The sequence below is a fragment of the Delphinus delphis genome, chromosome 1, assembly GCF_949987515.2.
Source record: "Delphinus delphis chromosome 1, mDelDel1.2, whole genome shotgun sequence".
In the NCBI taxonomy this organism is placed as follows: domain Eukaryota; kingdom Metazoa; phylum Chordata; class Mammalia; order Artiodactyla; family Delphinidae; genus Delphinus; species Delphinus delphis.
The window spans coordinates 20,353,058-20,380,566 of NC_082683.1; the positions used below are offsets into that span (position 1 = coordinate 20,353,058).

The 27,509-nt window shown below is 53.5% G+C and overlaps 1 protein-coding gene across 4 annotated transcripts; it reads right to left on the bottom strand.

Annotated features, from left to right (window-relative positions):
• Positions 1–705: 705 nt before the first annotated feature.
• Positions 706–24,415, bottom strand: CRYBG2 (crystallin beta-gamma domain containing 2). Of its 4 annotated transcripts, none has more exons than XM_060016923.1 (20): positions 24,137–24,415; positions 15,084–17,673; positions 14,625–14,672; positions 14,425–14,537; positions 14,125–14,254; positions 12,102–12,241; positions 11,151–11,277; positions 10,875–10,910; positions 10,385–10,521; positions 10,098–10,224; positions 9,679–9,818; positions 9,455–9,581; positions 9,174–9,206; positions 8,933–9,045; positions 5,727–5,856; positions 4,315–4,454; positions 3,828–3,951; positions 2,137–2,295; positions 980–1,139; positions 706–885 (listed from the first exon to the last, which is right to left on the bottom strand). In XM_060016923.1, exons 1-20 carry the CDS (start codon positions 24,157–24,159, stop codon positions 797–799), a joined length of 4,686 nt encoding a protein of 1,561 aa, XP_059872906.1. In that variant the 5' UTR covers positions 24,160–24,415; the 3' UTR covers positions 706–796. The 4 variants fall into 4 exon arrangements, with proteins under 4 accessions (XP_059872906.1, XP_059872914.1, XP_059872924.1 ...); XM_060016931.2 differs by having other exon boundaries at positions 15,084–15,183; positions 24,137–24,393; XM_060016941.2 differs by lacking the exon at positions 15,084–17,673 and having other exon boundaries at positions 24,137–24,223.
• Positions 24,416–27,509: the final 3,094 nt, after the last annotated feature.

Below are 27,509 nucleotides of genomic sequence, written 5' to 3' on the forward strand. Positions count from 1 at the left end.
TGAGCTGGGTTAGGGACCAAGACCCCCTGTTCTGGCTTCTTGGGGGCCAAACCTTTAGGACTTGAGACCAGAGTTGGGGGAAATTGAGAGGAGCCCGGGTGGGCAAAGCCATTTGAGGTGTGGCTCCCACTTGCCTTTCCCACCCCGCCCACTGAGTCCCCACCGCACTGCACTTCCCAGTTTCCGCCCCTGGACTTGTCTGCATCCCTCTGCCACCCTCTAGCCTGGCTGACTCCTTCTCATCCTCCACATCTTAGCTGAGGGTTCCCTCCTTCGAGCAGTGTTCCCTGCCCTGTGCCCCTAAAAGGCTTAGGTTCCTCCCCTGTGCATCCCTCCACTTCCATTCTCACCCAGTCACTGAGTGTATCACCGTTCCCATCGGGATCCTCCACTGGACTCTGAGTGGCTTGAGGGTGGGGACCAAGGGGCTTGGTTCATATTTGTGTCCCCACAGCCCAGTGCCAAACCTGGCTCAGAGCAGGACCTGAGAACACATCATTTGGGGTGACTGCATACAAGACCACACTCAGCGGTTAGCCTGGTCCCACTGTTCCCTCTGTGGCAGACGGGGGCCTTACCTGGGCCCCAGAACTGGAGCTGGGAGGGAAGAAGCCCACCTGAGTGCAGGCAAGTAAGAAGGCAGGTGAACAAATCCTCACTCCCACCCCCAAATACCAAGGCGCACAGAGATGAGGGTACCTGGGAGCATATTATAAAAGTTTATGTTACAACAAAAAACCCTATAAAAACATTTCATCCCAGGGAGCACCTCCAGGGCTGGGGGGTGGGGGGAGGTTCAAAGCACACGGACAGTCCAGATCTGGGATGCCCTGTCCTTGGCCAGCTCCCACAGCACTGCGTGGTCCCGGTCGTAGCCCTGGCCACCTGGGGGAGGGGGTAAGAGATGGGGAGATGGTCAGAGAGAGCTGGGGACTCTGCTGCCTGCAGGGGCCTTCTCCCACACACATGCTCAACTTACCCTTCACATCTAGGATCCGGCCTTCAAACATCTGGCTGCAGATATGGCCTGATTCACTGATGCTCCACGTCTGGCGGGGAAGGCGGCTCTCAGCCCACAGCACTACCTTGGAGCCGGTGCTGGGGGTGCCAATCACCTGCAGGCTCATGGTGGGGGCCACCTGAGGCCCCAGGAGGTCGTCAGGCACTGGCCTTCCCCACAGAGACTCCACCAAACCCAAGACACCATTGACACACCCAGCTTTGAACCCTGGCTTGTATGGACTGTGACTCTGGGCAAATCTAATCCTTCTGAGCTCTGGTTTCCTTGGGGACGGCTGTTGTGAGGGTTTAATGTGAGAAACCATAAAAGGGCTGGAAAAATATGAGCTCCTCCAGGAAGCCTTCCATGACTGACTCCTGAAGCACAGGCTTTAGCAGCAGACAAGCTTCCCCATACTTACTGGCTATGTGACTTTCAGCCAGTTACTTAACTTCTCTGTGCTCGTTTCCTCACCTATAAAATGGGAAGTATAACAGAACTTGCTCCCTAGTGCCCTCTAGGGATTACATGAGGCATTCACATGAAGAAACCTGCAAGGCGCCTCCCTCCAATGCCACCTTCTCGGAAAGGGCTCCCCTTGTCAGAGCTACTGATACTTCCTATTTTCCTTTCTTACTGTATTTTTCCTCTATTGCATTTTTTAACACCTAAGGTACTAAGATATTTTACTCATTTGTTTCTTTCTCTCCCCACTAGGATGCAAGCTTCAGGAGGGCAGGAGTTGTTTCTGTCTTCTCACTGTTATATTCCCAGCACCTAGAACAGGGCCTGGCACATGGCAGGTGCTCAGGAAATGTCTGTGGAGTAGATCTATCATTATTAATAGGATCCAAATCTGTCACAGGATATCAGAGCTGAGTGGTCCCTTAGAAGCATCTGGTTCAACGCTCTTGTTTTGCAGACGGGAGACAGGCCCAGAGAAGAGCCCAAAGTGCCCAGGGGTACACAGCCTGCATTCTCCACCTCCACCAGGGTCCTGGTGTTTGTGTATCTCTCTGTCTCTCTGGCCAAAGGCTGGGTCCTGTTCCTGACTGGGAACAGGCTGGGAGTCCCAAAGGTAGGCTTAGTGAGGGTCTGGGGCCCTGGTGACCCTGTCCCAGTCCCTAAACTGGTACCTGGTTCTTCAGCAGCCCATCCTCGTAGTACCAGATACAGCTGCCTCCAGCTTGGGGCTCAGAGACCACCACGCGGCCCGCCTTCATGTCCTCCACGTGGTCCGGCACTGCCAGGAATCCCCCCAGGGCCGCATTCCAGAGGTGGAAATAAGCCCGGCGCTGGTGAGTGGGGGGAGCTGAGAGTCAGAGGTCTCTGGGCAGGGATGCTCCCACTTGGGCCCCCAAGGCCCTCAACTCTGGACCCTCCAGTATCCCAAGCTCCCAAGCTCTCCCTCCTGCCCCAAACCATCCTCGACCCTGCTTCTAAGTCACCCCTTCTTTCTCACACATATGCCGGGGGCACATACACAGTGCACACGCACACAGTTCCACATCTGTAGAGATACACACAGAAACACTGGCAGATACACCCAAGATCCACATGGTTGTACAGGGGTGCCGCAGATACAAACACATGGATACACATCGAAATGTACGCTCACACTATTTGCTCCCCCAGCCGACTCCGCGCCAGGCGCTTATGTTTGCCAAAAGTTTGGATGTGTATAGGAATACAGATGTGCACACACACTTACAGAGAGAAATGCACGCACTACCCATGCTGAAGAGGTACCACAGCAGGGCGGACACTGGGCTGTCAGACATCAGACCTGGCTCGGCCCCAAATCACCTGGGGGTCTCGGATGGTGGTGACAGTAATAATAGTAATAATAATAATCACGGCTAACGTTTGTTGAGTGCCTAACCATTCAAGCACTGTTCTAAGGGCTTTACATCATTATTATCTTCAATCCTCTAAACACCTCTATCATACACAGCACCCGCATTTTAAAGATGAGGAAACTGAGGCCCATGGAGGTAAAATACTTGTGAAGATTGCAGAGCAAATTCTTGTCCACTTCTCTGGGCCTTTATTTCCCCATCTGTAAAATGTGAAGGTTGGAGATAATCTCCAAGATTCCTTCTAGCAATGATGTTATAAGAGTCTGAAATAGGGACCACACAAGTTTCCTCACACAAAGACACACACTTTCAACGGTGTCACAAGTACAGGCACGTGCAGTCATAAATATACTCTCACAGATGTACAGGGTGAGGGGATGACAAACATCCCCCCACAGATCACCTCCAGAGGACACATGCATACAAGTGATATCACAGACGCAGAAACGCCCTCAGATGGGCACGCGTGTGCGCGCGCACACACACACACCCCCCTCTGTGGCCATGCCTCCACATAAATGCACATGCACATAAATGAAACACATGTCCAGACATGCACTCACAGACATACGGAAACACAAGTACAGACACAGTGTTTCAAAGTGAAGTGTGCTTACCACTGGTGGGTGGTACAGGAGATAATTTTCAGGCTTATGTGGATAAGCCTTATTGTTAAAAATTTAACGGTAATGAATTCATCACAATGTCTATTAAGGAAAAATCATACATACACATCAAACCCATGATCTTATAGACATGACTCCTTAGGGTAGGATAAAGTAAAAAAAAAAAAGTGAGTTGGTTTAGAGGAAAATATTAAGGAGACAATGGTTCAGAAGGAATGATGGTGTGACAAAAATTGTGACAAAAGTACACAAAGGCTGAGTCTGGGAAACATGAGAAACGCACAGACAGACAAACAGCCAGACAGACTGGCCCAGACGTGCTCAACCCGACATGCTACCTACCTGCTTGATGGGGTAGAGGGAGCCCACCCTCTGGGTCCCACTGTACGTCAGCCAGTTGGTGATCTCGCAGCTGCCCACCAGCCACTGGCGGCCCCGGAAGTCACTGTGCTGGCACAGCACCCAGCTGGGCCCCGCAAGTGCCGCAGACACAGCGAGGAAGACAGACAGGCAGACAGGCAGGCAGAAGAGGAGGAGCAGCCGTCAGAACATTCTCCACCTCCTCCTCTCTCATGCCCGGACTCCTCTGCCTGGGGTTCAGGTCCCGGAAGGGGGTAGAGAGGGAGGCTGGGAGGGAGCTCTGGGGTTTGCAGGGCAGAGGAGGGTCCTGGAGAGCACCTCGGGCTGGGGTCCAAGCCCTGAGGGCCAGTGACCCTTCCCCCCTCTCCCTCCTGGCGTGGAGGGGAGTGCAGTAGAAGTGGGGGAAGACCTGGAGGCCCCCGACCTCCCTCCCTCCCTCGCAGCCCCCGCATCCCCGCGGCACACTCACAAGCCCCCCTTGATCCGTACAGACAGCACGTGGTTGTTGAAGCCCTCGGCTTGCAGGCTCCGCAGCTCCCCACTGAGCTCGATCTCCTTCCCCTCGAAGCACTCCAGGCCATACAGGAAAATGGATGGCTCTGAAAAGTGCTGCGGCCGGGGGCACAGAGAAGGGGTGAGGCCACGAGAGTCCCCGACTCAGTCCCTCTAGTTCCAGACACCCCAACTCCCAGAATGGTCTTTCAGGTTCTCTTCCCTCCTGAGCTCCACCCCACAGGGCCCCTGACTCCTGGATGCCGCCAGCTGGGTGGCCCCCGGGTTCTCAGATGTAGCATGTGCCAGATAGAACCCCCATTGCCCCTCAAACCTCCTCCCCAGCAAATGGCGCTTCTAAGATGAGTGCCAAGAATAATACTGGTCATTATAGCAGTTCTCATGTATTCAGGGCTTACTGCACGCCAGGTTCTGTGCCAAGTGCTTTACCTGATCTTATTATAACTTCTCAACTGCCCTATAAACAGGTGATATTATTATCCCCACTTAGAGGGAAACTGAGGCTAGAGAAGGTAAATCACTTGCTCAAGGCCCTAAGGCCAGGCTTCAGAACCAGGTCTGTTTGTCTTCAGAGCCCAGCATGTAGTTGTACAGAACCTGGCTCTGTCTATTATCAGCTGCGTGACCTGAAGCAAGTCACGTGACCTCTCTGTGCCTCAGTTTTCACGTCAGAAAAAGGGAGAAGATAATAGTTATATGGCTCATAGGGCTGTGGTGAGGATTAAATGCCTTAGTGCATGGGAAGCCTTTTACACACTGCCCGGAGCATGGTACAGCAAACACCAGCTGTTCTGCTTGTGTCACTCCCACTGGCCACCCAGTCCATAACCAAGTCCTACAGACTCCAGGTCCTTCATCAGCCCATGTCACTTCTCTCCACATCTTCCTAGTCCAGGACATCATCATTTGTCCTGGATCACTGTAGCAGCAGCCTCACTGCCTTCCTCCCGCCCACCGTTCCCCCCACGCAGCAAAGCCACCTTGCTGTTCCACTCCTCCCTGCCCAGAATCACCACCTCATCGGTCGCCCCTGCTCCCAGCCCACCCCTGAGTGCTAGTCCCTCCTGGCCCTGTCCCACCTCAGTTTCAGGACACAGTACTCTGAGCTGTAATCTTTCTGGGTTCCTTGAAGGCAGGGCTGTGTCTGATATATTGCAGGGCTCCAGGACCTATCTCAGCAGGGGCTCAATAAATCCCTAGTAAGCTGACCTGGCTTTGAAGCCCTGGGGTCAAGGGGACCTGGGGTGGTTCTGAAGACTGGGTTTAAGCCCCAAAGCCCACTCAGCAGGGAGAAGAGGCTCTGTGTGTGGGCTCCCCCAGCAGCAACCCCTGCCTCAGGGGTGCCTGGAACTGGAGCAGGGCACTTACCAGGGGCACCTTCTGGAGAGAGCCCAGGACCGTGGAGGCCAGGCAGCCCATGGCTGTGAGAGTGGGGAACTCGCCCTCAGAGAGAATGTGCTGCTCACCCTCAAAGTTCTTCTCATCAAACAGGATCCAGCTGGGGAAGGAAGGGGAAGAGTGGGGGGATGTGAGTAGATATTTGAGCCCACCCTCTCCTTGGCCTGCCCAGGCCCCCCTGAGATACAGCAGAGTGGATGCAGACTTGACGGGGATCCCCCGGTCCAGGGGAGGCCAAGGATAAATGGGCATTGCAGCAGCAGGGACTAAGGTCAGACTTAAGAAAGGACTGAATGAAATCATACCGCCCTTCGGGGGAAATTTGGCAACATCAAGCAAAACTCCATGCACAATTACTCAGCAATCCCATTTCTCAGAATCTATCCCAAGGGTCAGAATCTAACCCTTCAAAAACATGAAATGACACATACATAAGGCTATTGATTACACACTGTTTGCAGTGGCAGAGTGGGAGCAGCCACATGTCCATCAATTGGGGATTAATTGAATAAACTAAGAATCTGGAGTGTACCACAGCAGTCAAAAAGAATGAGGAAGAGTTCTTAAAGGGATATAAAGTGATATCCAAACTGTTAAGTAAAAAAATCAAGGTGGGGCTTCCCTGGTGGTGCAGTGGGTGAGGGTCCGCCTGCCAGTGTGGGGGACGCGGGTTCGTGCCCCGGTCCGAGAGGATCCCACGTGCCGCGGAGCAGCTGGGCCCGTGGGTCGTGGCCGCTGAGCTTGCACATCCGGAGCCTGTGCTCTGCAGCGGGAGGGGCCACAGTGGTGAGAGGCCCACATACCGCAAAAAAAAAAAAAAATCAAGGTGCATAACAGTGTTTACAGTATGCTTCCTTTTAAAAAAATTGAGATATAATTCACAAACCATAAAATTCACTCTTTTAAAGTGTACAATTCAGTGGTCTTTAGTATATTTACCAGGTTGTAGTATGCTTCTTTTTGTGTAAGAAAATGGAGGAGGAGGAAAACCAAACATATTTGGTTTCTATAATTATATGTAAATTTATGAGTGCATATTTGCTCATATCTTCAAAAAGAAACAATGGATGAATAAACTAAACACACACACACACACACACACACACACACACACGCACAAAAGATTACCTATAGGGGAAGGGAGTGGAAACGGTAGCAGGGACAGAGATGAAAGCTATTGTTTTTTTAAGTCTTGACTTTGGAAATATTATGGACTGAATGTTTGTATCTCCCCAGAATTCCAATGTTGAATTCCTAACCTCCAATGTGATGGTCTTTGGGAGGTAATTAGGTTTAGATGAGATCAAAAGGTTAGAGACCCCATGATGGGATTAGTGTCCTTATAGGAAGAGAAGAGATAGGAGCTTTCTTTCTCAGCCATGTGAGGACACAGCAAGGAGGCGGCCATCTGCCAGCCAGGAAGAGAGCCCTCACCAGGGAACCAAATCAACCAACACCTTGATCTTGGACTTCCAGCCTCCAGATCTGTGAGAAAATAAATTCCTGTTGTTTAAGCCACCCAATGTATGGTATTTTGTTACAGTAGCTCAAGCTGACTAAGACAGGAACACTACAAATATTTTATGTAATTAGAAAACAGAATTAAGTAAAAATGAGAAGTATTCATAAAAATTAAAATAAACAAAATAAATGAACCTAACTGTGTATCAAGTTGGTGGCATAACTGCACAGAAAAAAAGTATTATTTCAAATGTCTTAAAAACACAATAGTTTGAACTGTACATACCTAATGGGATGTAGGTGAATGTTCTGAGGACAAAAAGAACAACAGAGAGACCTCAAACAGCTTTCACTGGTTTTTACTGTTAGTAGTAATATCAGTATTATAATTTTGAAACACCTAGCGTGCAGATTTTGGTCTCCAAAGAGCATTATGCATTAAAAGCAACCAGGATTCTTTGGGAAATGATTCCCGGTTTGAGGCAAAAAATGTACAAAATGATCCTGGAACATCTTACTGCACCAGAAAAACAAGGAAGTTATAAAAAAAACTATTGGGGTCATATAAAAAATACCCAGGAAGCAATTTGGAGGTGCTCCCATTTGCCAAAGATGAAACAATTTGAGTACACAAAAGAACAATTGACTCCAAGGGCCTGGAGCATTTCATATACATAAAAAACCCGTGAGTTCATAACAATACTTTAAAAAATCTTCATTGGTCAGCTCTGGAGGTTGCTAGGGCACCAATTCAGAAATTATTCTGAAAATTGATAGAAAGGGGCAAACACTGATTCTTGGGAAAAGATCAAACGGCCTTTTTTGTATAAACTATTTCAGGTAAACAAATAGTTGAAAAGGGAAAGTTCTTCTTTATAGAAGTATTCCAGCCAATATATGTATAGGGAATAACAAAACTTAGAAAATCATTTTGTAACCTCTAAAGAAATAATGGGTCTAGGCAATTATCATCAATGGATGCTAAAAATCTTTAGGTGAAAGGTCAGAGAGGAATCTTATAATGTAGGGATCTTCATATCATTAAAAATGGGACAGCTAGACATGCGCCTCCTGATGTGATGCAGTGGGAAGTATACATACCACCTCTCATAGTCTTCTTGCGCAAAACAAAACAAAAAACCCTGGATCTCATCAAGCCTCTAGATCTAACTACCAGTTTACAGGAAGTATGGGGCACAGAGGAACAAAATTAAAACACCACCAGGAAGCAATCAGGTAAATACAGAAGATGGGAAACTTACAGGGCAAATTATTGGGTTCTTTAAACGAGTAAATGGTATAAAATAAAAAGAAGGGAAAGGTACTGTTACACATTATAGATCAAATGGACCACATGCAATGTGTGGACCTTGTCTAGATCCTGAGAAAAACAAACCAATTTCACAAAGGCATTTTTTGAGATAACGGGAGGAATTCGAACATGGACTGGGTATTAGGTAATAATAAATTATTGTTAATTTACACTATACTGTCTACAGTTTTTACATTTTCTACTAAAACTTTATTTTGCTTTGTTTGCTTTAAGATTGAATGATTTGGGATAGAATAGCTAATCTCAAGGAAGCCAAAGGAAGGAAATCATTTGCAACAAAGACCTCTAATTACAGCCTCGATTTCCAAGCTGAGCTAAGTGCTTCTGTGCAGGTGCCCCCCACCCCCCTCCCGCCCCCGTCTCCCCTTCCCCACTTTCTCACCTGCCGCCGTGGACCCGGCAAGATTGGGGCTGGAAGGAAGGGGGAAGAGAGGTCTGGTCATCCTCAAAGGAGATGTGGTCGCCCAGGAAGTCCGGACCGGAGAAAAGCTGAATCTGGCGGCAGACACGGAAAGAGATGAGAGTGAAGGAGGGTGATGGAGTGGGACAGAGAGAATGGGGAAGTGGGGGAGAGATTTGAAATGAGGGAAGAGGAGACATAGGCCCCCCCACCAGCTCCTTACCTTTGAGACAAAGTGCAGACTGTGCTCCCCGACCTGAAAGGAGGGACCGAAGTTTCGAGATTTAAGGGGTGTGCTAGCCCCCAGCCTCAATTCCTCTGGTTTCAGTATTCCCGACCCTTTCCGCAGGTCCCTCACCCTCCAGGTCCGTATTAGCCCCGCCCCTTCCAGGAGGCCCCGCCCCCAGGAGCTCCAAGCCCTGTTGTTCCAGTCCCGCCCACCACTGCTGGGGGACGCCAAGCCCCTCCCCTCTAAGAGGCCCCGCTCCTGCGGCGGGCACACACCTGCAGGACCGGCTGCAGAGAGGCGAGGGCGCTGTTGCTTGCGCCCCAGTCGTCGCAGTTGCGGTACACGCCTTTCTCCAGCACGTACTGCTCCCCGGAGAAACCCACTTCCTCATAGGCCACCCACCTGCAGGAAGGGCGGGGCGCGGGTCAGCGTGGAGGAGCCAGTACCTCTGCTGGAACCGCCCCCGGCCGGCCCAGCTCCCGGAGCTTCCGTCACTCACACGCCGCTGAGCACGTGGATGGCCTGCGTTCTGGGGCCGTGTCCCGCCAGCTGCACATCCGGCAATGCCTCGCTCACCTCCACGCCATGCCCCTCAAAGTCCATGGCCTCAAAGAGCACCACCTCCGGGTCCCCGAAGTCCTGGGCCCCAGGGACAGTCAGGTTGCTCCCGCCCACCGACGGAAACCCCTGGGAGTGCCCAGACCCCAAGGACGCAGTCCACCAAGGGACTTTGCGGTGAGGTGATCAGTGTGGGCTCGGGAAAGGCATTAGGAGGGAGAGAGGCTAGACCTCAGGGAACACTTCCAGGTGCTCTCGAGAACAGGGAGAGGAGGCGCAAATTCTTCCCTCAACAGATTGTGCTGGGGTAAGTATGGCTGTGGCCAGAGGCAGAGGGATGTCCCAGTTGCTCTTGCTTACCGTCCGGATGACTCGCAGGGAGGTCAGCGCCTTGTTATAGCCTCCCCAATGTGACCAATCAGCGTATTTTCCCTCCTCCAGCAGATACTGGTGACCCCGGAAACCCTCCTTCTCGTAGCCCACCCAGCTGGGGGAAGGGGGAGGCAGACAAACAGACTCAGTTACAGGAAGCCCATGGATGTGTAAGAGAGCTGACCCCACCCCTAGGCAGACCAGGTCACTTCCCATCCCGGAGGGTAGAGGCTAGTGGGGAGGATGAGGTAGAAGGAAGGGTCCTGAGTCCTCACCAGCCCCCAAGAACTTGCAGGGACCCCACAGAGGCCAAGCTGGGGCTCTGGCCGTCCTCTGGCTGCTGCAGGTTGTAGATGTCTCGGCTCACTTCCCAGCTCTGGCCCTGAAAGCCTGGGGCCTCATACACTACAGCCTGCGGGGGAGAGGGGCTGTGTGAGGTTGGTGGGGAGTGATCTGGACCCAGACCCACCCAGCCACCCCAGGATGACTCTACCCAGCATCAACCCAGAGCTAAGCCCTCCCACTCCCTCACTGAGCCCCAAGGCCTTACCTAACTCCTGTCTCTTCTCTGACCTCTGACCTGGTCCTTACACATCAAAAGCCAGTTCCCAGTTAGCCCATCGGGTTTCCACCCCGCCCCTCCCCAGCCCAGCCTCTAGCCCCCAGCTCCCACCTCTCCCACCTTCTAGTCCAGGCCGTGATAGCCACACACATACAAACACCCCACCCAAAGGTCCTCTTTGACCCTGAGGCCCAGATGCCTACCTTGGGCTCCCCTGGCTTCTCCACACTTGGGCATCCCTGCAGAGGAGACAGAGCTGAGACACCAGCCCAGAGGTGCGGGAAGACAGATGGGCCTGGTGACCTAGGGTTTACTTGTTCCTGGAGCCCCTAAAAATGGCCAACCCCATGTCCTCCCTCTCCCCCAACCCTTGGACTAATCCTCCCTCTCCTCCAATCCCATTCCCAATAGGAGCTCCCAGGCCCAGCCTCTTCACCCAGACTACAGGACAAGCCTGTTTGGGACCACCTGCTCCTTACCAATCTCATGGGCTTCAGGGAGCCCACACTGGGATCTGATGCACCCCAGGCCTCTGGGGTGGGGTACTCTCCAGGCTCCAGGATGCAGGGAGTGTCTTCAAAGAAGGGCTTGGGGTACAGAAGCCACCTGAGGGGAGGCAGAGAGGCAGCTGCACCCCAGACTCCTGGGAACACAGATTAGTGGATGGGGTGGAAGGGGTAGAGGGGGGAAAGAAGTTTTGGGGAAGAGGCCCCCATCAAGGGGACTCTGGAGGACATTTCAGGCCCCCATAATTTCCTGCAGCAGCCACTCCATTGATCTCCCCTCCTCCGACCTGGCCCTCTCTAATTGCACACAGCGGCTGAGAGTTCTTTCCAGCAGCCGGACCTGCTTAAAAACTCCTGGTAATTCCCCATTAGCCTCACAATACAGTCCAGCTACACAAAGAGGCCTTTTGTCCTGTCCCCCTGCCTTCCTCCTGGACCTCACGTCTCCCCACTTGCTGCTTTCTTTGGCCAGAGTGAACTTTCAAAGTCAGTCTCTCACTTCGGGGCCTTTGCAGGTGCTAGTATACTCTTTTCCCCATTCATTCAATTAACAAATATTTAGGGGCATCTACCCCATGCCAGGCCCTGTTTCAGGCATCAGAGATACAGTAGTGAACAAAACATACAAAGTCCCTGCCCTCATGGAGCTTAGATTCTTCTGGGGCTGACTCGTCCCAGCTGAGGAGTCTCCTCCTCCAGGAAGGCTTCTCTGACCTCAGGCCGGTTTGGTGCTGTTCTGTACTCCCACAGCCCCGTGTCTCTCCATCCTGGAACTCTGGATTGCCACTGTCTGCTTGCTTGCCTGGCCCCACCAGTAGACTGAGCACTTCTTGAGGGCAGGAACCATGTCCTGTCACCTCTGTGTCCCCAGCACCCAGCACAGTGAATGTTAAATGTAGGGTTCCCAGAACAGCCCAGACTCACAGTCCTGCGGAGACAGTGGCAGATGCCACCTGCAGAGGCCTCTCCAGGCCCTGGGGGTCCTCCAAGGCCTTGCTTAGCTTCACTTGCTCCCCCTTGAGGCCCTCCTCAGAGTACAGGCTGATCTCTGGGGTAATGTAGTCCTACGGAAGGAAAGGGGTGGAAAAGTGAAGTATAAAACAACAGTCCTCAGAGACCAGCCACACCCACACCTTCTTCCCCAAGTCTGTCCAGCTGGGGACTTCTCCCCAGAAGCCAGAAATGACTAGAGCGTTCTCTGAAGGTCAGCCAGACAAGCTTGGGACCAAAGCCCTCACTGGTCCCGCACTGGCCCTTTGGGACCTGAGGCCAAAATTCCCAGTAGGAGCCTGCCAAGTGCCATGCCCTTTGCCTTGCAAGGCAATGGTGGCGGGAGGGGCGGGATAGACAGCCACTTCCTGAGGTCTCACTTTGACCCTTCTTTTGTATACAATTCCAGATTGCATACAAATCTCTATGCCTGTCCAGACTGGCCTCCTCAACCCAGGAAGCTGCACCTCATCCCAGGAAGCTGCAGGTCCTCTCAGCATTCTGGGTGTTTCTTCCTCACTAGGGCCGTTTTCATTCACTCACTCCATCAAATGTTTATGAAGCACCTACTGGGTGCAAGGCATATATATAAGGGCCTGTCCTACCCCTTCTCATTTGGTCTTCCCAACGAGAGTTATTACGCGCCATTCGCAGGCTAGGAAAGTGAGGCTCAGTGAAGTTAAGTGGGCCGCCCCAGGGCACACAGCCTGTAAGTAGCAAGACCAAAAACAGAGCACTGCAGTTTTTCTTCACCGTTGCAACCCAGCACGTCCCAGGTGCCTGATACACACTAGGCACCCAATCAGTGCTGAATGAATCAAAGGAACCCAGGTCCACTGGACTTCAAAGCCCTTGTTTTTCTCTTGTACCTCATTACCTCCCACGTGAAGATGACTTTATTGTGAGAAGCCCACAGTAAATTGTCCACAAATATTTGTGTGTTTCTGGAGAGGCTCTGAAAATTCTTGTCCCCTCCTTTGCGTGGCTGGGCCACTGCCCTAGTTAAGATTCTCATCCTCTCTTACCGGGAGGATTTCAACAGCTCTGAACTCAGGGTTATTTGTCCTTCCATTAAAAACAACAACAAAAAAAACAAATTAAAAAAAAAAAACCAAAACGTCGGCTAGGCCCTGCTTTTAGATCTTTGTGTTCTCATCTGGGTCTCCCTAGTGGCCAGGACGGCTTTGTCAAGCTTAATTTTAGCAGTTTGTAAATTTGTGTTATGAAAACAATATTATTTTTCCCCACTTTACAGATGTGTAACTATAATAAGACTATGTCTTTTCAAACCACATACCCCTCCCTCAAAATTCAGAGGCTCCCCTTGACTGGAAATCACAGCCCTTCCTGGTCTTCCTGTCTCCAGAATCCCTGTCTTTTCTCCTCCTGGCAACCAGGGGGATGTTTCTAAATCTCTAATCTGTTTATATGGCTTTTCTGCTTCCAACCCAGCCCTCATACCCTAGCTTGACCATGAGTCCTACAGGGCAGAGAGCAGATCTCCCAACCTACTCATTGCCTGGCGCGGTGCCGGGCACACAGCTGACATGAAAGAGCATCTGTGAGCACGTGAATCAGCATACATCCATGGCACCTTGGTTCTGGCCGTGGGCCTGAAAGCTTGGGCCCGGGGTGGGGAGGTGAGTGCTCACCCCTACCCATTTCTGTTGCCCTGACTGAATCCTTCTCCAGCACTAGCTGGAGCTACTGGAGTTTGGCCTCTGCCTGGCCCCTGCCTCCCCAAGCCAGGCTGAGCACACCCAGAATCCTTTTCTTCCCCACTGGCTCCGAGGTCGGGACTTTACAGGGGAGAACATGATAAACCCTCTTCAGGCACCGATCCCATATGATCTCTCCCAGAAATTCCAACTCTAGGTACCTGAGGCTGTCTCCCTCCTCAGGGCCTGGGGCTTAGGGTAGATGGGCAAAACCTGGTCCCCCACACCCAGCCACTCACCCGGACAACCCTCCTCAGGGAGCCGATGGCTTGGGTACTCCATGCTGGCCCCAGAGCTCCAAGTTCCACATCTCCTTCAGGCAGGACCAGCTTCTGGCCCCGGAATGCCGGCTCTTCGTATAGCACCCAGCTGCGGGCACAAAGACCTAGGGTCACTGAGTGGGGAGACGATGTACCCACGAGACAGGGTCTCTGGGTAGCTGAGGGGGTTTCTGCCAGGCACTTCTCACTGGGCACTTCCCACTGCCCTCACATCCCCCAGGTTCACACGCAGGACCCCGCCAGGAACTCCGGACTCACCAGCCTCGTACCACCCGTATGGAAGCCACGCGGGCCCAGCCGGAAGCATCAGCAGTGTCTTCCCAAACCTCCCTGCTGCTGCCTTGGCAGCCAGGCTCCGAGAAGAGCATCATCTGGAGAAGGCACAGAGGGGGTCCTCGGGCCCTGTCCACAGATCTCCCACCTCCTGCTGCCCCACCCATTTGCCCCCCACTCCCTACCTTTCCAGGCCTGGTGTTCAGTTTGCCCTGGGTCTTCAATGCTGAGCTCTGGAATGGAGAGCGGTGATAGATCTTATGGGGTTGCCTCCTTACTGTCTCCCCCAACCTGCCATTCCAGGAACCCCACATCCTCCCTATGGCCCTCCACCCCCAAAGAGCTGGCCCACAAAGGATGCTACACTTGCTCCCAACCCCCAGGTGCCTTCATCACTCTGTCCCTGGAAGCTGTCCCCTTCCCCAGCTTCCAAGATATCAAGCCCTTTGGAATCTACAGTGCAAATCTGCTGTTTGGATAGGGAGACGGAGGCCCAGAGAAATGTGGTCACACTGAACTAGACCTCAGACCCATGCCCCTGGCCCCTGGAGACTCTGCCCCCAGTATCATGGTCTTCACACCATCCAAACCCTGGCCCAGATGAGGCCAGGCCCCCTCCATTGCCCACCCAAGGCCTCACTTACCCACCCCTCCGGGGACTGGGCACATGCGGGCTTCTCTGGAGGTGGCCTTTCCCTGTAGAGCAGGGGCAGCTGTCCTGGCACCTTCTTGAGCCCTGGTGCCCTGTGGGATGGTAGAGCGGGTGGTTTTGTGTCCAGTGGTTCCAAAGTGGGGGCCTCCTTGAGGGCAGGCACCAGGCCCCCAAAGAGAAGGCTGCCTCCAAGACGGGAAGTGGGCCGGCTGCCTGCCTGCCACTCTGGCCCGACTTCTGGGTAGGCGTCCTTGGCGCCTGCTGTGTGCTTCTTCATCATCTCCAGAAGAGAGCAAGAGACCTGGGGGGGTCGGGCAGGGTGGGAGTCCCAGGAGGGGCCGGGCCTGGCTTTCTCCTGCCTGCGCTGGAGATTTTCACTGTCGCTCAGGTAGGGGTTCTGTGGTTCCTCCTCCTCCTCCTCTCCCTTTTCCTCTTCATTTGCTTCCAGTGCGGGCACCCCCTGGGGGCTGGGTCCCAGCACCCACGGCCCAGGCTGGTCCTCCTCGATGGCAGGCAGCGTGGCGTATATGGCCAGGGAGGAGGAGCGGGGGGATCGTGGCAGCCGGTGAGTGCGGAGGATCTCGGGGGGCTCCATACTCCGCAGGGTGTCCAGGAAAATCTCCAGGTCAGCGGTCAGGGCCACCTCCTCCTCCTCCCTTGATGGCTCCGGGAACGTCTTGCCCTCGGTGGAGTCAGGGACAAGCTGGGACTTCAGGCTGGCCTCTGCTCCTATCAGCCTCGGGGCAGGGGGGCCTCCTGGGCTGAGGGATACCTTGCCCCCTGAGGAGGAGGGGGCAATGAAAGCAGTAGGGCCCTGGACAACTACTTTCTGGGTGGAATATGGGACAGTAGAAGAACCAGGGCCCTGGACAACCTCTTTTTGGGTAGGAGATGAGATGGAGCTCTCCTCAGATTCCTGAACCTCCCCTTCCTGTTTGGGGGGTGGGACAGCAGGAGCTGTCAGGCCTTGACCAGCCTCCTCCTTGGTGAGAGGAAGGGCAAGGCTGCCTTCAGTACTCTGGACAACCTCTCTTTGGGTGCTAGGGCTGCCTTCTGGGGCCTGGGCAACCTTGGTTGCTTTAGGGGATGAGTCAGCAGGAACCCCAGGGCTCTGCACTACCTCTTTCTGGGTAAGGGAGAAGATAGGGACATTTTCAGAGTCCTGAACAACATTATTCCTTGGGGAGGATGGAGCAGAAAGACCTCCTGGACTGGTGACAGCCTTCCTTTTTGTAGAGGATGGAGCAAGAGATTGTCCAGGGACTATAAGAACCTCAGGCTTCACCGTGGGCAGGCTGGTGGCAGCAGGGGGATCTGGATGCCCTTCCCTTTCGACAGAGGGCCAGGCCTGGGGTCCCCTGGGCTCGAGAGTCAGCTGGGCCCTAGCATGAGCAGGTACTTCCGGCTGCTCTGGGGGGTGACCTAGGCCCAGGGAGGGGGTTTGGGTCTGGAGTCTGGGAGAGGAGGGTACTGGTGTGTGACCCTGAGAGGTCTGGAGAGGGAGCTGGGTGGGGCTGGACGCTCTCTGCACGCTTGGGACCTCATGGACCCTGGCATCTGGGGCTTTGTCCTGGTCTCGGTCCGGGTGGGTTGCAGGGACATCCTGGTTCTGAGGCGGGTGGGCGTAGTCCGGGAAGCCTGCGGGAGCCAGGACAGATCCGTCCTCTGGCTCTGCTGTCCCCGTCTCAGGCGGCTGCCCCGGGGCTGCACCCTCTGTGCTGCCCAGACCTGGACTCCTTGTCACGGCAGCCAGGGGCCTGGGAAGCCGGCTGGCGGGTGGGCTCCACCCAGCAGGCACAAGGCTACTTAGCAGCTCCAGGGCCTGGCTGCGGCTGGGTGAGTCCTCGGCTCGGGGGCTCACCACCGCTGCCTGCACCACGCGGGCAGCATTGCGGCCCCTGGGCAGGGCCTTGCTCGGGAGCGGTAGCCCCACAGAGTTCGTCACAGAGCTGTTCACCTGTCGGTGCACGTGTCCTCCCACCACCATGGTCGCCCGCACAGTGCGTGTCACCTGCCGTACCTCGAGGCTCCGGGAGCTTCCGCCAGTGAGACTCACACCCGGGCTGGGCCTGGGCTCATGGGGCCCATGCACCGGCGCCAAAAACTCAGTCTTGGCCGTGGCTCCTGGGCTCAGTGGCTCAGTCCTGGGGTCCTGGGGACTGCCATCACCCTGGTCCACAGCCTCCTTTGGCCTTCCCACTGGCCTTTTCTCCTTGGGGGGCAGTGTGTACTTTTTGGAAAAGATGGGCCCATGGCTCTGGAGGCTTTTGGAGCCAGCCCTGTCCCCGGGACCCCGGTGATACATAGTCTCTTCTTCCAGCGCAGCAAAGCCATTGACTTCCTCCCGACGGTGGCCATACTCAGACATCTCCTCCTGGCGGACTTCCAGCTGGGGCCCTGATACCAGGGACACCTTGTGAAAACGGTGTTTGCTCTCTTCCTGGGCAGGGGGCCGCTGCCGCCATGTCAGTGTGGTACTCACCACTCGGGCCTTGGCCCGAGCTGGGGGCCCACTGGCCTCCTCCTTGTTGGGCCCCAGCAACGGATCCTGAGGTGTCCTTGGCTCACTGTGGTCCAGCTCACTGCAGAGGGTGCCGGGAAGAGGAGAGACAGGGTCGGGCGTGGTCAGGGTGGCTGTCTGCAGTGCAGAATCACTCCCCCTGCCAAGGTCAGGCTGAGTAACCGCAGGCAAATCATGTGAGCTTTGGAGCCTTTGTTTCTTCATCTGTAAACCGGGCACGGTACTCTCAGATCTCCCACCCCTCTCCCTACTTTCAGGTGTTCTCCTTTGCCAGGGTCCTTCAAGGGGTGAAGCTAAGGGCTAAGCCTAGAAGGAGAGAGAAGGGAGAGAGCAGAAAGGCATATGGGTCTGACCCACTGGTCTGTGGATGGGGCTGGGACTCTGCCCAAGGAGCCCTGGGGCTAGTCCTCCAGGAGCTGAAAACTAGAAAACCGAAAAACTGAGAATTAGGCAAGTGACGTTCTGACCGTGTTTCTGATCACTATAAAGGAAGGTAGGTAAGGAAAGGTAAGGAAGGAAAGGAAGGAAGGTAAGGAAAGACAGCTTTGGCCTCCAGCAAAGTTGGGTTCCCCCTGGCCCTGTCACTCAATAGCAGGATGACCTTGGGCAGCCACTTCTCTCCGGCAAGCTTCAGGGCCCCCAGCCACAAAACTGGAATAACAAGAGTATGTGCTGGGTTCACAGGGTTATTGTCAGCATCCAGTAGGAGAGAAAGAATAAAAACTCACTCTATGAGAAAAACAGATATCGTATATTAACGCATATATGTGGAATCTAGAAAAATGGTACAGATGAACCTATTTGCAGGGCAAGAATAGAGACACAGACGTAGAGAACGGACGTGTGGACACGGTGGAGGGGGGAAGGGGAAGTGGGATGAATTGGGAGATTGGGATTGACATATATACACTGCCGAGTGTAAAATAGATAGCTAGTGGGAAACTGCTATATAGCACAGGGAGCTCAGCTCAGTGCTCTGTGGTGACCTAGATGGGTGGGATGGCGGGGACGGAGGTCTAAGAAGGAGGGGATATATGTATACATACAGTTGATTCACTTTGTTGTACAGCAGAAACTGTCACAACATTGTAAAGCAACTATACCACAATTAAAATTTTAAAAAAAGAAATGGATGTTAAAAGAAAAAAACTCACTTTATAAACTAAAACACTGGCTCATAAGCTTCCTCATAAAGAAGAAATTATTCACTATGGAAAACAGTATGGAGGTTTCTTAAAAAACTAAAAATAGAGCTACCATATGATCCAGCAATCCCACTCCCGGGTATATATTCAGAAAAGACGAAAACTCTAATTCAAAAAGATACACGCATCCCAATGTTCATAGCAGCACTCTTAACAATAGCCAAGACATGGAAGCAACCCAATTGCCTAGCAACAGATGACTGGCTTAAGAAGATGTGGTATGTAAATACAATGGAATATTACTCAACTGTAAAAAAGAATGAAATATTGCCATTTGCAGCAACATGGAGTATTATACTTAGTGAGGTAAGTCAGACAGAGAAAGACAAACATTATATGATATCACTTGAATATGAAATCTAAAAAATAATACAGGGGCTTCCCTGGTGGTACAGGGGTTAAGAATCTGCCTGCCAGTGCAGGGGACACAGGTTCAAGCCCTGGCCGGGGAAGATCCCACCTGCCGCGGAGCAACTAAGCCCGTGTGCCACAACTACTGAGCCCATGAGCCACAACTACTGAAACCCACGCGCCTAGAGCCTGTGCTCCGCAACAAGAGAAGCCACCGCAATGAGAAGCCTGCGCACCGCAATGGAGAGTAGCCCCTGCTCGCCACAACTAGAGAGAGCCCGCGCACAGCAACGAAGGTCCAATGCGGCCATAAATAAATAAATAAATAATACAGATGAATCTATATGCAAAACAGAAACAGACTCACATACATCGAAAACAAACTTATGGTTACCAAAGGGGAAGGGGAGGGGATAAATTAGGAGTATGGTATTAACAGATACAAACTACTATATATAAAATAGATAAGCAAAAAAAAAATAGATAAGCAACAAAGATTTACTGTATAGCAAAAGGAACTATATTCAATATCTTGTAATAACCTATAGTGGAAAATAATCTGAAGATACATATAACTGAATCATTTTGCTGTACACCTGAAACTAACAATTATAAATTGTTATTAATTAACTACACTTCAATTTAAAAAAACAGAATAAATTATTTATAAATTATAAACAAGGGACTTCCCTGGTGGTCTGGTGGTTAAGACTCTGTGCTCCCAATTCCAGGGGCCTGGATTTGATCCCTGGTCAGGGAACAAGATCCCATGTGCATGCTGCAACTAAAAGATCCCACGTGCCACAACTAAGACCCAGCGCAGCCAAATAAATAAATAATTTAAAAAGTTATAAACAAACATTCCCACTTTGCACATGAAGGGGGGAAGGCTCAGAGAGGTTAGGAAACTTGCCCAGAGTCACACAGTAGCAGAGGCAAGAGTTAAACCCAATCCTAAGTGCTTAACCACCAAATCAAATTCCCTGATGTATCTGGTAAACTTAGACTCTGTGGTTTGGGGGTTTACTTTTATTTCACCTCTTTTTTTTTTTTTTTTTGCAGTACGCAGGCCTCTCACTGTTGTGGCCTCTCCTGTTGCGGAGCATAGGCTCCGGATGCCCAGGCTCAGCGACCATGACCCACGGGCCCAGCTGCTCCGTGGCATGTGGGATCCTCCCGGACCGGGGCACGAACCCGTGTCCCCTGCATCGGCAGGCGGACTCTCAACCACTGCGCCACCAGGGAAGCCCCTGGGGGTTTACTTTTAAAGGGGGCCATACAGTGACTGGAGGGGCCAGTCAGCTACTAAGACTTCCAGGCTGCACTGAGCAGGGCAATCCTATTCTCAGGCCTCAAGGACCCAAAAGGTCAGCTTGTTCCACATCAGCCTCAGTACCAGCCTGTCTTCAGCTCCTCCTTTCTGTGAGGCAGCCCCCAGACCATTATAAGGGCAGTTAAGGCCAGAAATGGACCCATGCCCCCAACTTCCCTCCTCCCTCTCTATTTTCCTCCCTCCTGAGAGGCTGGTAGAACCCAGAACTTTGGCCCTGTCTTGTGGCCCCAGCAATGACTCAGGTTTTATGATGGGCAGAGATGAATGGGGATGAGGCCCAGGGAAGCCTGACCTGACTTGGGGACCACTGGTGGCTGTGACAACGTGTGGCCTGGCCCAGGACGGGGTCTGAGTGGCCCCAGAAAAGCCTTGTGTATGGGGGAGGTGAGAGGCTGAGATGGATGCCCAATCCTTTCCCCGGGCCAGTATTCCTGAGAGCGACACACTCAGACACCTGAGGCCCTGGATTGCAGCCCTTCCCTGAGGCCTGACCCTCTCCCCTGTCCTCCTTGCTGAGACTCCCCCGCACATGGAGCTTCACCCCTTGACGAGCCCCTGTCCCAAGTCTAATCTCCATTTCTGAAGAACAATAACAACTACCATTCGCTGAGATTCCCTGTCCGTGACGGCAGATAGTAAGGGTCAAAGCCTGGGTTCTAAGTCATTTATTCATTCATTCATTCAGCACTAATCGTGACACGTGATGCGCTAGGCCCTGGTTAGGTTCATCCAAAGCCAATTTTCTCTTGGAGGTGGTATCCTAGGAGTCCAGAAGTCAAAGAATTAGACATAAAAACAGGAACCACATTTGGAAAGCCTCCATAGGCTTTGGCAAAGCAACAGGAGAGCAGCTTCAGAGGAAGCCATTGGTAATCAGATCAGATATATCAGTGACCTATGATTCTATGCTTCTCTCAACCCAACCCCTGGACAACACCCCCGATAGTCATTCATTCCACAAGCATGTGATCATTTGTTTCTGCTTGCATACCTCTAGCCAGCGACAGGGAGGTCGCAATTTGACAGCTGACCTGTCCCATCCCTGAATAGTTGTGATGGCTAGAATGTTCTTCAAACTATGCAGGAATCTGCCTGCCTATAGCCCTCCCCCATATTGTCCTTCCTCTGAAGACACACCCCAATGACCCAGGATGCCTCTCCCAGGCCAGCAGAGATGCCCATTTCCAGAGCCCTCTCTTCTTCAGGGCCCAGGACCATAGGTGGATTTGTCACAGGTTAACCTGTGCCTTCCAAATCAGGTGTGTGGGGCTGGGAAAGGGAGAGGCTGAGGAGGGGGCGAGGGGAGTGTGGGAAAGAGCCTCATCTAACCCGACACGTCCTGGATTCTCCCCGCTTACCTGTGAGTCACCCACAAACTAGGTCAAACCAGCCCACAGGCGTATAAGCTCGTGCTGCATCACACACAGACACACACGGCACAGACGCACAGAGTCACACAGGCACAAAAACGCACATAGATGCTTACCCCAACGTACGCAGTCAGACACACAAACAGAGTCAGTCACAGACACTCGGGGATACACACACAGGGACACAGCAGACACACAAGACATACACAGAAACACACAAACACAGTGACACATGCACACACATTAACAGTACACACACACACACACACACACACACACACACACACAGAGTCTATTCACAGCCCCCAGCCCTCCTCCCCTTGAAATTCACCCTTATTTGAACAGATGCACACACTCGGATGCATACACATCTTACATTTCCAGACCCAACTGCGTTGTGCCTCCCCACCCCCCACATTTGCCAATCCTGGCCCAGAGAACCCTCCTCCAGAAAGGGAACAGAGAAGGATGACAGCCCTGGAGGTCCTCTTCCTTCCTTTCTAAGTGAGCGCTTGCCTCCTGCGAGTCTGTCATTATCCACCTGTGCCCAAAATAGTCGGAGTAGAAGATGGAGCCCAAGTCCCCCAGATGAACCGCCTGCTCCTTCCTTTCCCCTCTCCAAGGACTGCCCCTCCCACTCACCCTCCCTCTCTCTGCAGCCCTTCTCCCCCAGCTGGAGCACAACCTCCCCCGGCAGCAGGTCTCTGAGCCAGCCTGGGTCGCACATGTCCCTCTTCCTTGTCACAGAATCATTACCCTGACACCTGCCCAGAGGCCTGGTCATCCCTGATGCTGCCTCTGCTGACACAGTACTGCCAAATCTGCTCCACGAGGTTACAGAAAGCTCTGCAGTCCACACTCAACACTCCACTGCTTGCACGGGGCCACCGAGGCCTCCGTTAGAGGCAGGAGAGAGAAGTAGTTAGAACACAGGTACCCGGGTTCAAATTCTGGCCCCTTCACTTTCTAGTTGACTTTGAGCAGGTGATGAAACCTCTCTGAGCCTTAGTTTCCCTATTGTAATTGGGGTGGAAAGGTGGAGAGCAGGATTAGTCCAACTTCATGGGGCTGTTGTGAGGATTAAATAGAATTATGCTTAGAAAACGAACCATAAGTGACAGCCGCCACCATCATCGTTAGGAAATTTTCAGAGCCCTGTTTGAGGCCCAGTGCCCTTCCTGGTGGTTCTAGAGAGATCCCATGTTCATCCCCTCTTCAGTGAGTTTTAGGGGACACATCCTTCCACCTCTGAGCCCACCAGGCAGATTCAGGAGAGTAATTTCAACACAAATTAAAAACGGAGGCTTGGGAAACTCAGTGCCTGTTTCCGTGGCTGCCAACACAGAACCATGTGGGGTAATTATTGCTGCGACTGAAGCTTTATTAATAAGCATCCCTGAGCTTCCCTGGTGGCGCAGTGGTTAAGAATCTGCCTGCCAATGCAAGGGACACGGGTTCGAGCCCTGGCCCGGGAAGATCCCACATGCCGCGGAGCAACTAAGCCCGTGCTCCACAACTACTGAGCCTGAGCTCTAGAGCCTGCAAGCCACAACTACTGAACCCACATGCCACAATTACTGAAGCCTGCGCTCCTAGAGCCTGTGCTCCGCAACAAGAGAAGCCACGACAATGAGAAGCCCGCGCACCGCAACGAAGAGTAGCCTCCGCTCGCCGCAACTAGAGAAAGTCCGCGTGCAGCAACAAAGACCCAAAGCAACCAAAAATAAATAAATAAATACATTTATAAAAAAAAATCATCCATGCTATTTCAGCAGCCCAACTCTCTAGAGTTCAAAGTATTTTCCTGTAACCACCTCCTCCTTCCTCATCTCCAGCTACCAAATCTACCTGACAACTCAAGGCCCAGAGAAGTTAAGCAACTTGCCCCAGGACATACAGCACTTTGGCTGAGAGCCTCTTCTCAGGCCGGGAATGTGGTCTCCGGAACAGAACGAGGGAATGAGGGTGTGTTGCTGAGGATAAGGTGACCCCTCCCCCATCCTCTCCATGACAGGATATCCCCCTCCTCAGTCGGACAGAGGAATAGGGAAGCACTGGGCCCCAGGATGTAGCCTTTGGATGAGGGGAGGGAAAGGAGGGCAGAGTTGGGAAGGGGAGGGGATGGCAGAGTCAGCTTACCCCCAGGGAACTGAATGAATGGGCCTTGAGTTGGAGAAGCCCGGAGACAAGATAGAGACCCAAGAGGGGGCAGCCTTGCCGGTTTCCCCTCCCCGCGTTGCCTCATGTGGCGCGAAGTCGACTCACCATCTATGCGGAGACCCAGGCATCTGGCCAGCCTGGAGCTCCTGCCGCTGGGCCGTGCTCCCCTGATGTGGTGGGGCTCTCAGCCGGGGCTCCTGAGGCAGGTCCACCAGGCACCCTGTGATGGGGCGGGGGCCCTGGGGAGGCTCCTGCCAGCCCCTGGATTCCTCAGGGCCGCAGGCGTGGGGAGCTGGTTGGGCCAGTTTGGGCTCCTGAGTCTCCTCCCCAGGTGCTTGCCCACGCCCCTGCAGGGTGCTGGTGATGTGGTAGCAGAGGGACACTCACGTAGAGTCTGGGCTGGCTCGGGCAGGGCTGGCCCTGCGCTGGTAGGCTCACCCTTTTGCCCCCTCTGCCCTGGGGGAGGATGCTGGGCGGGGCCGCACGTCTTCCGGGTTGCTGGGTGGCTCAGGCCTCAGAGGAATCTCCTGGGCTGTGTACGGGGGTTGCAGGCAGGTGCAGCCTGGAGATCCTTGTTCCAAATATCCAGGAGCTGGTGGTGGGCATGAGGGACACCTGGTCCCAGCAGGCTCTGCTGAGGTCACCGCCAGTGCCAGGCTCTCTGGCCCCACAGAGGCAGAGTTGGCCAGGTCAGAGGCGCTGCCCACTGCTGGCCTCTGTAGGCGCCCCGGTGGCTCAGCAGACCGCCCTGAGCTGTGTCGTCGCTTCCAAAGCCAGGAGCCACGGCTCCCTGCCCAAAGGTCCAACTCTGAGAGGCTCTGGGCTTGGGCCTGAGGGAAAGCAGAGGCAGAGGCCGGGTGACAGCATCACTCCCCTGCCTTCTGGGTACCCCTGACACCCCGGCTGCCCTCCTGGTCACAGAAGAAGCTGAGCAGAGCTCTGACACCAAGCAGAGCTGCCTTAAGGAGAGACTGCCTCTTAAGCCACAAGATCTGGACCAAGAGGCAGAGCTCTGGAAAGGCCCTTCAGCATTTAACTCACCCCTTCCCATTCTACACACGAGGAAAGTGAGGCCCAGAGTGGACACTGACATGACTTAAGTCACACAGTGAGGGCTCCTGATTCTCAGGCAACTGCTGATTTCCCAGGAATCCTCTGGTCTCCAGCCCTTTGGCACCAGCTGCCCTGGGCCTTAGGGGCTTTGTGGGCATGCCTGCCACAAATGCCTGTGGCCTCTGCCTGCTCCTGGCTTCCAGAGAGCCTGCAGCCAACTCCCCAGTACCCTCCCAGCCCAAGATTCCCAAACACACTTGGGAGGAGGTACTTGGGCATAGAGATGTTCTTGGGACAAGAGCGAGCCTGGAAAGAGGTTTCGCCTAAGTGGGGCAACACTGACTTCTGTCCACTGTCTTCCCCTGGGGCCCAGCCTAGCTGTGTGTGTGAGGGGAGAGGGTTCAGGACCACAGACCCAAATGGACACTGCCATCCAAAACACCAGTTTTCAGGGATGGGTTTGTGTCCCTGGCAACAGAGGAGGCAAGTCTGGGGTCAAATTCCTCCTAGCAGGGGCCCTTGATCCCAAATGCCTTCATTTACTCATCTATGAAATAGGTGCAGCCTCTCACTCCCCAGAGGCTGAACATCTCAAGAAACAGGAGGGTTGGATGATTCATCTGGGGGCCCGGAGCAAGGCAAGCTGGGCTTGATTCTCAGCTCTGTTACTTTCTAGCTGCAATACCTCTTGCGTCTTAGTTTCCCCATGTGTAAATGGGCGTGATAATAAAACTATTGCTTCCTGGGAGTGCTGTGAAGACTGTATGAGATAATCCATGCAGAGTACCAGCAGTGCTCAGTTAAATGCTAGTAACGATTGATAGTACTCAGGATCACAGAGAGACACATGGCTGCTTGAGCCTCCTCCAGGGGAAGCCGTCTGCTCCTCCAGGGGGTGGGGCGTGGGGGACCTTGTCTCTGTCCAATCCATGGCTCAGGTCCCCACTGATGATGGGGAAACTGCAGGCAGAAGGTTAAGGCACTGGCCCAGCGTCACCCCTGGGGGCAATGCCAGGAAGTGGGGAAAAGGGGTCAAAGATGGGGAAGGTCAAGCTAAAGGAGGGAGTGTGGAAAGGGGTCCTGAGAACAGGTACTGCCCCTACATGGCTCCCCCAGGGGCCCCGACATTAGGAAGCTGTTTTCTGAGCATCTAGGCCCTGCACTAGAGGTTCTACATCTGTTACGTTATTTCTCACAACAGCCCTAAGAGGCATTACTGTTCCCATTTTGCAGATGGGGAAGCTGAGGTTCAGAAGTGGGAAGTGATCTGCTCAGGGTCACACGGTGAATCCGTGGCAGAGGAGGGATGAGAGAACTCCAGTTGCCTAACTTGTAAGTCAGGGTTCTCAGGGCCGGCCCAGCCCGTCCCAGAGCTTCTGCTCCCCTACACTCCCCCACCCTTGTATTCTCTCCTACCTTGAGGCTGACTCTGCTGGTGCTGCCCTGGCCCTGGGCCAGGTCAGGGCAGCTCTGGCCACCCCAGGGCCTGGGAAGGAAGCACAGGGAAAGGAATGAAGTAGTCTCCTCCTCTCCCACCCCCAGACTGGACCTGGTGGCTCTCCCCCCCTTCTCTCAGGGCCCACACAGGCAGGATGAGCACCTGAAATCTTGGGGGGCGGGGGGGCCGGGCAGGGGAGGTCTATGCAGCAGCCTCCTCTCTGCTCCCTCCCCCAGCTGTCCACTCCACCTCCAGAGACAGAGAGACAGGGATGGGATGGGCCTGGGACCAAAATGGGGACTAGGCCTGTATCAGGGCCAGAATACAGAAAAAGGACAGTACCCTAATAATTCAAAAGCTTGCCATTTGCTGAGGCCCACCCTATGCCAGGTTTAGCACTAGGTATCAGGCCTACATAATCTCCTTTAAGCCTCACAAATAATCCTAAAAGGTAGATATTATTGTCCTCATTTTTCAGGTAAGGAACTGAGGTCCAGAGTGGTAAAGTGACTTGCCTGGAGTCACACAGCTAGTGAGCCTTGGAGTTAAGACACTAGGATGGTATCACTCCAAAGGTTGGTTGGGCATCACCACGCTAATGGGGGCAAGATGAGGAAGTGCCTTGGCTGCCCTCTCCGTACACTCTGCCCCCCACCCAGGCAATCAGCAGGGAGCGGAGGCCTGTGCCTCAGGGCCAGAGTCCCATTCCCACAGCCAGTGAGAACCAAGTCCAAGTGCACACATGGGATGTATCATCACGCTGGCCCAGGAGCATGTGAAGTCCCTACCCTGCCCTTCCTGTCCCTGACTCACCCGCAGCCCTGCCTCCTCTCAAGTGGGGAAAGAAAGGGAGGAGCAGTTCCATCTGGGCCTATAGGGCAGGTTCCTGCCAGACAGGGTAAAGGGAGGGGATGTGACTTCCAGAGAGGGCACTGGCAGGGTGTGGGCACCCCCGGCGGCCACCCAGGCTTCCAGGTATAGGGTGGC

Bases quoted from the DNA above. Each gene is read 5' to 3' on its own strand.
- CRYBG2 (XM_060016914.1), bottom strand. From the start codon at position 17,816: ATGAAGAAACAAAGGCTCCAAAGCTCACATGATTTGCCTGCGGTTACT. The intron at 11,278-12,101 runs GTGAGTCTGGGC...GCCTCCCCTCAG, and splicing joins GCCACTGTCTCCGCAGGACT to GTGGCTTCTGTACCCCAAGC. The intron at 9,819-10,097 runs GTAAGCAAGAGC...CCTGGGGCCCAG, and splicing joins CCCTGCGAGTCATCCGGACG to GACTTCGGGGACCCGGAGGT.